This window comes from Alligator mississippiensis, chromosome 4 (assembly GCF_030867095.1).
Source record: "Alligator mississippiensis isolate rAllMis1 chromosome 4, rAllMis1, whole genome shotgun sequence".
NCBI classification, from domain to species: Eukaryota; Metazoa; Chordata; order Crocodylia; family Alligatoridae; genus Alligator; species Alligator mississippiensis.
This window is the reverse complement of record NC_081827.1, coordinates 243,715,890-243,724,754: the sequence shown is the minus strand read 5'-3', so window position 1 is coordinate 243,724,754 and position 8,865 is coordinate 243,715,890. Positions and strand designations below refer to the sequence as shown.

The window sequence follows — 8,865 nt, the reverse complement described above, 5'->3', positions numbered from 1 at the left end:
TAGCAAGGCTTTTCCCCACAAGCAAGGACTTTAGCCAGGTCTCCCACAACATTCTTGCAAGCAAGCTAAGGAAGTACAAGTTGGATGAATGGACTATAAGGTGGATAGGAAACTGGATCATCAGACTTAGAAGGTAGTAATTAGTAGTTTGATGTCTAGTTGGCAACTAGTATGGACTGCCCAAGGAGGTGGTCCTGGGGCCAGTTTTGTTCAATATCTTCATCAACAATCTGGAAGATGGGAACCAATCTGATGGGTGTAGTAAATACACTGGAGGACAGGGCTAGGATTCAGAGAGACCTTGACAAATTGGAGGACTGGACCAAAAGAAAGCTCATAAGGTTCAATAAGAAGGGCAAAGTCCTGCGTTTAGGATGGAACAATCCCATGCACCAGTACAGGCTGGGGACCAGTTGGCTAAGCAACAAGCTCCGCAGAAAAGGACTTACAGGTTACAGCGGACAGTAAGCTGAACATGTGCCCTTGCTGCAATGAAGGCTAATGGCATTCTTGGCTGCATTAGTAGGAGCGCTGCCAACAAGGCAAGGGAAGTGATTCTTCCTCTCTATTCTGCACAGGTGAGGCCACATCTGGAGTCATGTGTTCAGTTTGGATCTACTACAGAAAGGATGTGGACAAAACGGAGCAAGTCCAGCGGAGAGCAATCAGAATGGTTTGGGGACTGGGGCACGTGTCTTGAGGAGAGGCTGAAAGAACTGGGATTATTTAGCTTGGACAAGAGCAGACTGAGCGGGGATTTAACAGCAGCCTTAACTCCCTACAGGGTGGGGGCGGTCAAAAAAGGATGGAGCTGGACTCTTCTCAGTGGTGCCAGATGAGAGAAGGAGCAAGTCTCAAGTTGTAGCAAGGGAAGTTTAGGTTAGATATCAGGAAAAAAAACTCTTTCATGGGTAGGGTGTTAAAGCACTGGAACAGGTTACCCAGAGAGGTGGTGGAAGCTCCATCCTTGGAGGTTTTTAAGACTCGGCTCAACAAAGCCCTGGCTGGGATGATGTAGTTGGGGCTGGTCCTGCTTTGAGCAGGGGGTTGGACTAGATGTGGCCTCCTGAGGTCCCTTCCAACCCTCATTTTCTATGAGTCTATGATTTAAGATGCCACCATTTTCTAGACAAGATTTTTTTTTTATTGAAGTACAAGAACTTTCCCATGATTTAAGCTGGCAGTACCTTCCACACTAAAATAAAATATTCTACTCGATAGACACCACAAACAAAAAAGTTAGCCCTTACATCTCAATTCCAGTCATAAAAAAAAAAAAAAAGTAAAATAATTTATTCTATATTTACATTCTGTAACAAAATAGGAAACATTCATGCTTAATGTCATAGTCAGTTCTCTCATCCAAAATGTTACTTCTGTTTTGAGGATAAGCTTTATATTAAAAAAACCCCACCAAAAAACAACCCAACCCCCACCCGACATTTGTACTACTGAAGCTTGATGCTGTAGATTGCACAAAAGTGGACTGTAGGAACGCACTGTATTATATACACATATTATATTGCCCTAATCCTGCAAAGTGCTATATCCAGGCAACCCTCAAATTGAATTCGGTGGTATTTGACATCATTTTTCAGGATCAGAGTCCTAAACTGATCAGCTAATCTACTAATGTGACATCAATAGGAAATTTTAAGAAGGAACTACATCTGTTGAACTTCACTAAAAGATACGTTTGAGTAGAAAAGATTTTCAGAAGGACAGGAAATATTTGAAGAGAGGCACTGTCCTTCACATATAAAGGACAAGTTACTTGTCTTATTTTTAGACGATGTGTTTACTTCTAATTTACTAGTGCGTATAAAAAAAAACCAAACCAGTTACCTTGTACCAACAGTCAGAGTTAACACCAGGACAAAACTCTTTACATCCCTGCTAGAGATCCAGACCTCCAAGTCCTCCCAGGAGCTCAGTTCATTCAATGAAGGCAAAACTGCCTGATGAACTAGGGAATTTTTCTAATTACATAAATATTTTTTGACCAAGAATTATTTTTCCCTTGTTTCCCCTCTACTTCTTTGAAATCAGCACCACTAGCATGTTCCTACTTAATACAAGTGTCTTTCAAATTAGTGTCTTGGATTTAAAATAGGGGAGGAAAAAAAAAAGTCAAACCCCTTTGAGAGCTCTGGCATTTCTTCCTTTAAGTAAATAAGTGCTACTTTATAAAATAAATTATTCTGTACATTTCTGTATTAAATCAAAAAGGCTCAGCTACAATAAGCCAAATAAATTATTTGCTATGCCAGGAAGAAAACTGGCAGTAATGCTACCTGTTCTGGAGAATATACCATGCCTACTTGGGATATGGTTGAAATTGTATTTACACAGAAAATGCAGTAAGTTCATCACACAATAAGTGCAACCAGAGAACCAGAGTAGCTGCCTTCAGGTTACTAAAACCCAGCACCACACATTTCACTGGGGCAACTACATATAAGGCTACTGACATGATTTTAAACCACAACTTCCAGCCACACACTGCATCCTGAAATGGCTTACGCTTCCTACTGTATTAAACGCTGCTCTTAAAAACCTGAGCCACATTTTTACTTAACTCAGTTTTAACTTCCAAATCTCAAAGCATGTTAAAAAAAATTAAACCAAAAGAAAATATAGAGCTGAGGTAGTCAGTTATGTCTTCTGAGGGGGAAAGAGATATTCCCATTTATTGACAGCCACCTCCTTGCTCTCACCTTACAGGTGATCTCAATATATCCATCAGCTGTCACTCAGCTACAATGGGGCTACCAACTTTTAGCTTCCTAACAGGAGGACACAAAGTGTTTGAATTAATCAGCTGAAGTATATTTTTCCAGGCAGTTAATTTCCAGTTCTGCAGTTGACAGCTGGATCCTTAACTGTTGTATGTTCTCAGAAACCAGAACTTGAAATCTCAGATTATTAAGGCAATTACCTTTTTACTTCATTGGATACACTATAGCAGCTACTCAGCACATCCAGCTGTCAACCCTGCCCGCAAGTGCTCCGAAAGGTAGGAAAGCTTTCTCCGTATATACAATACAGCTATAGGCATTTTCACCACTTACAGGATACGATGCAGAAGTGGGCAAGCACTGACATCCCAACCCAGCTTTCAGGTTTTACTCAATTCTCTAGGGAGAGAATGAAAATTCAAGGCAGACAACTGCTTAACTGAAAACAAGATTATTCACTCAACGGCAACAAGATTCACACTTGACCACATAGCAGACCGGTATCAAATGCCAAGTACAATAAGTTAACACTAGTAAAAATGCTTAACAGATACAAAGTGAATCAGAAACTTGAGACAGTGCAAATATTTTTTACACGAAGGAAAAAAAAAAACCAAACCCACAACCCCGAAAAGTTTTCAAGTATCAAAAGCATCATTGTTGTGTGATACTATTTAAATCTATTATTGCACAACAGACAAAAGATACAGCATCGATCTCTGGGACTGAAGTAGTCTTCTCGGACCAGTAGGGATTTTTCAAGTCATTCCACACTAGCAGTTGACTCGAGTGTGCTATATAGCAAAATAATCAGCATCTATTCATCTAGTCAGTCTCTATTCATCTTCTCTTTAGTGTTTCTTAATTTTTAATTTGTGCATATTTAAAGCATTTGATCCCCAATTGTATTGCTTAAAAAAACCCCTTAGATTATAAGGCTAGTCTAGGCCTTGTGCAATTTAAAGCAAAATCGAGTCAGAAGGGAAGTAGCCTAATTTCAGTTTAAATGTCTTAGCAATAGCTCGGGGGACTCGCTCACATTGGCTGCATTACAAAAAAAATCCTTCTGTAGAAAGGTTTTCCCTCAACATCCACGTCTCCAGTGGTAATTACTGATCATTCACCAGGAGCCAAGGGATTTTTATTTCACCCCATTTCCCCGTCTTAATAAAAGGAAGCAAGCAAATCCTTTGCCAGAGCACAAAACTGGAAAGGAAGGATTGGAGACTTATCTTCCACCTTAGCACTTCAGCTCCCTCACGGCTGCTACAAACAGCTTTCTAAAATTACAACCACCAGCAGGGCAGCTTAGAGCCTCTTTTGCTCCAAGCCAGAGCTATGTGTATCTCCATCTAGCGCTACAGACTGGAAGGGCAGCGACTGCCAGAGCAACAAGTCTAATCAAGTCACCAGTACTAGAACTAGTAGCTTTAGGCCACCATCAACAGGTGTGCCATCGGAGCACAATTTGACCATGTGTGGTTCAAATGTAGTCGTTTGCCTTCCCTTATTTTGGATACTTGCACACCTGGTACAATGTCAGAGATCTGCTACATGCCCATCAAAAGAGCCAGGCAGTTTTTTGTTTCTTTGGAAGGGGGGAGGGAGGGGCAGGGAGGGAGAAGACACTGGTCGTGTTTTGATCTAAAAAGACCAACATTATTCCTTTAAGACTACAGTGGCCACCCCTAACTTCTTCCCAATGGAAAGTGAAATTCAAGTACAACCCTCTACATTCACATGTAGAATAAGCCTCCCTTATTTCGTTGCTCTGTAGGCAAAAAACCACATAGCGCAACTAAAAAAATCCTCATCCTGGTCTGGCATCTGGAGTTACTGAACTTAGTAGAGTGAAATATTGTGAACATGGTATCAAAATTGTAATAGCCTGATGAGTTACCCTGACAAGATTAAAATATTTAATGCATCAAATTTTGCATCAGGATTGGCACACACGAAACGAGCGGGATTTCTAAAATGCTTCCTTTGTTTAAAAAAAAAAAAAAGCATTTTGTGCATCTGTTAAGAGTTTAAATGAATGCAAGGGATCAGACGCATCAGGAACAACAAATACCACCCATTCATTGAGCTGCAATGCACAAATTGAAATTTTGGAAGCAATCCCATCAGATCAAACTAGTCTTATTTTTCTTCCTGTAAATTGAAACACAGTAAAAGCCTGTTTGGGCCACAGTTACTAGCAGTGATGACAACTGATTTTGTACATGGCTCTTGACTAAAGAAACACTGAGGTATATCTCTAGCTTGAGGATGTCTTTTTAAGCACCTTGCTATCACTCACATAAAAGGTTTAACAAAACAAAACCCAAGTTGCATTACAGAAAAGTTCGTATTTCACATCTTTGCCATTAACAATTGAGTTCATAGGTTTCATAGACATAGTTGCCAGGTTCCCGAATACAACCAGCATCCTTGATCCCCAAAGTTGTTAGTGTCATCAAAATTAAAAAGTCTGAATTCAGAAAATACTGGCACTTGTTGAGATGACATAGTAAACTTTGCCCTTCTCTCGATGACCTAGCTGCTGCTATCAGCATCTCCTTGGCTACAATCAGTAGAGCTACCTGTCTTGAGACTGAACAACTAACAGCTTGTTCAATGCGAGACCGCTGCTGGTGCAGACAGCGTGCTGCTCTATGGTTGTACTCTAACTTGAGGAGTGTAGCCTGAGGGTTGTGTGTCTTGGAGTACATTTTTATCCACACCTAGCTCCACATACACAGGAGAAATCCAGCTAGCAGAGGGAGCAAGTTAGCCATCAACAACCAGAGAGTTACAACCAGGCTTGAGGAACAGGAGCATAGATCTGGAATAGAGAAAAAACAAGAATATATTTTTAAGCTATGCACTTAGAAGTAGGCTAATGTATAATAAAGCATTTTAGCCTTTTAAAGGCGAGGAACTTTGCCAGTGTGTGTTTAGCTCTTAAGACAGAAGCAGCACAATGTACTTCCTATATCTACCATTTCAGAAACACCAACTAGAAGAGGGCCAAAAATGTATATAATAGTATGGCCAAAAAAGGAAATTTAAAGAGGAAGGTGGGAAGAATAAAAGCATTACAAAGAGTGACGTCTCAGACTTCAAAAAAAAATCTGTTTCCTTACTAGTTATGAACTAGACTGAGATACCAATATGTAAATTAAAAACATAACTAAAAATGTAAAAAGAGAACTTTCCAGGGGGGGTCCATCCTTCTAACTTGTCAGTAAATTTTTCTTCCACTGATTTGTGGTAAAATGGGTGATATTATCATAACACAAAAGACATAAAACAATGTAAAACAAAACATTCATGAACAGTTCCAGACATCTAGCGAGAGCACCCTATACACAAAAGTAATGTTCGTGTTTTCAGTCGGGAAGCTGGGCTTTTTTTTTTTTTTTCCCTTTTTCCTCGGAAAAAGCAAGCCCGGAGATGCGGCGCGTGCCATGCAGTTGCCAAAAGGGCTGCCAAGATGGGGCAGTGCTCTGTTAACCCTACTGCAGCCGTAGCTATTGGCTTGTACCTGAAGCTGCAAGTAGTAGCTTGATGAGGCTTATGATACGAAAACAGCACTATCTACAGGAACTTGTATAAAGTACTACGGTACTTACAGTAAAGAACTAACAGTCTTTCTACTGCTTTTGCAAGGGTCTGGGGCCTAACCTTGTGCGACACACAGCAAGTCCTTCTGGAAGCAGCATGTCCAGGAAATGTGGCACCCAGAAGACAGTCCGAGTGCAGTAGCTAGCATCAGTCCTGGTGCCACACTTTCTGGACACACTGTTGCCAGGAGGACTTACTCCATGTCACAGTCGGCCAGGACTCTGGAAAATGTTTCTGTCTACATTCTGCCTTCCAAACACAAAGATGCTTGTTTAATTTGGAACATGCTGTATGTAAGAAAATACAGTGTGCACCATGCCAAATACTTTAAAAGCTACTACTGCTTGTTTAATAGATTTCATAGACATTAAGGCTGGAAGGGACCTCAGAAGATCATCAAGTCCAGCCCCGTGCCCGAGGGGCAGGAAGTCAGCTGGGGTCATAGGATCCCACCACTGAAATATTGCCACGTGGCTGGAACAAAGCAGTTGTCCGAACACCACACAACAGTGCACAAACATTAAGGACAGCAGTGGTGACAAATCTAGCATGGTGATGGGAGGGAAGGTTTACATGGGCACAGTGTATTTACCCCAATCTGGGACATTGGAATAGTTTCAGCGTTCAAGAGAAGGAGCATGGCACTAAGCTGAACAACATGAAGGTTTTTACTTTCTTTAATCAACTTCCATTTTAGAAAGTAATTGGTTTATTATAACATGGAAGCTGTAAACCCCTGAGGTCAAACCGCCTGTTACTGTCAAACAGCTAACCCTGTAGTCTTTCACATTTTTGTAGATGTTACCCCTGTGAGGTCAAATTTACATGCGAAATGATAGAAGGGCTAGTTAGGGCTGTGTGAAGCTTCAGTCGCTGATTTGATTTGGAGGAGATTCGTCCCAATTTGGCAGCCGAATCTCCAAATCGAATCAAGAGACCCATTAATCTCTCCAAATCGAATTGGAAACCTCCGATTCGATTCAGAGAGATTCGACTCTAGACAGCTTTATGTGTTTTTTCTACATACCTCAAGGTACCAGGCGTGGCTCGTGAACACTGAGATGGTGGGGTGGATGAAGTGTCCCACAGGAGCATGGGGACCCCCCCCCCCCCAGTGACTGGTGCCGATCACTGTGCTGGGGGGGGTTTAGGAGTGGGGGGTCCCCTGTGTGCTAGACAGAGGATCCCCCCGCGCTCCCGTGGGATGCTCCATCTGCCCTACAATCTCAGCATTCACGAGCTGCCTGGTACCTCGAGGTATGTAGAAAAAAAACCAAACGAACAAAACATATAAAGCTGTGTCTACAGACGAATTGCTGATTCTGAAATCAGAATCGAATATTCAGATTCAGCCAAAATAAAAGTCGGGACAGTGATCTGAATCAGCGAATCGAATCACTGTCCCCCGAATCGACCGAAATGAAATCAAATACTGCCTGCTTCACACACCCCTAGTGTTAATTCACTATCCCACTAGGACTCAAAGTGGGAAATACTCAGACCTCTATAGGCTGCAAGAGCCTTCTAGACACACAAATACCGATGGTCTCAGAAGGACAAGCTAAAGAAGACACCACATGAAGTGGCTCCCTCTTTCAGCCAGGTTTGTTCCAAATAGTTCTCTCCCCACAGACAAGTGGAAATGTGGTCAAGCAGCATTAAGATGACTGACTATGCTCCCTTCCCTCCCAAAGTTTTCTGCATTACAGAACAGAAATAAAAAAAAAAAAAGATCCGACCCTCCCCCTTCCTATTTACTTGTCAGAAGTAGTCTTTTCAGAAAGATGTTTATAGCAGGATAAAAGTTGTTTAGATTTTCTAATTCACAAAAATGCAACCCAAAAGTTATTTTAGAAGTTACTCACACTGCCAAACCCTAGCGACACTTTTTCAATACTGATTAAAAAAAAGAGAGAAAAGTTTTGGGGTGCTTTCCCTAACTGTTTCATGTAAACAAATCATAAGGCAACCTACCAATCTGTGCGACCTTCGTTAAGTTAGAAGCTGGAGGGTCCCGTTCAGGGGGACAGGAATCGCAAAAATCCCAGCAGGCTGGACAAATCAGATTCCCAACATGCACCCAGCCATTCATCTGAATGCTAACGGTTAATACTTGGCCTGAGCGACTGCACAAGTATGGAGTGTCCTTGACCCAAACATGCAGCCCTTGGGGAGAACAAGAGACCTTAAAATAAAGAAACACAGTCAGGTCTGGTGTATTAAACCAAAAGTTTGTCTCAGTCTGTTTAATCATCAGACACTTGTTTTTAATTTGTCCAGTAAATATTTGGCTCACATACAGCACAGATGAAATGGAAACAAGTAGCACTGAGTTAAGAACAATTAGTTATCTTGATCTATTTTCTTTCAAGAAATCGTTAAGGATTGGTGGTATTTTTCTATGAGATTATGCTGACCAAATTAAGAATCTGGCAGTGCCTTTTTATGAACACATTTAAATGTGCTGACCTTCAACCCAAATTTCAGATCCCTAAGTGATACAGCCCAGAGATTATCA

The 8,865-nt window shown here is 41.4% G+C and overlaps 1 protein-coding gene across 2 annotated transcripts in view; it reads right to left on the bottom strand.

Annotated features, from left to right (window-relative positions):
• Positions 1 to 1,253: 1,253 nt before the first annotated feature.
• LMLN (leishmanolysin like peptidase) overlaps positions 1,254 to 8,865 on the bottom strand; it is a 29,423-nt gene continuing 21,811 nt past the window's right edge. The window contains exons 16-17 of one of the 2 annotated variants that reach the window (XM_006265885.4): positions 8,322 to 8,532; positions 1,254 to 5,565 (exon numbers count right to left, since the gene is read on the bottom strand). In XM_006265885.4, coding sequence (XP_006265947.1) covers positions 5,465 to 5,565; positions 8,322 to 8,532 — 312 coding nt within the window. In that variant the 3' untranslated portion in view covers positions 1,254 to 5,464. Of the gene's footprint in view, positions 5,566 to 8,321; positions 8,533 to 8,865 lie in introns of those variants that run through there. The other variant, XM_059727447.1, reaches the window with a different exon arrangement.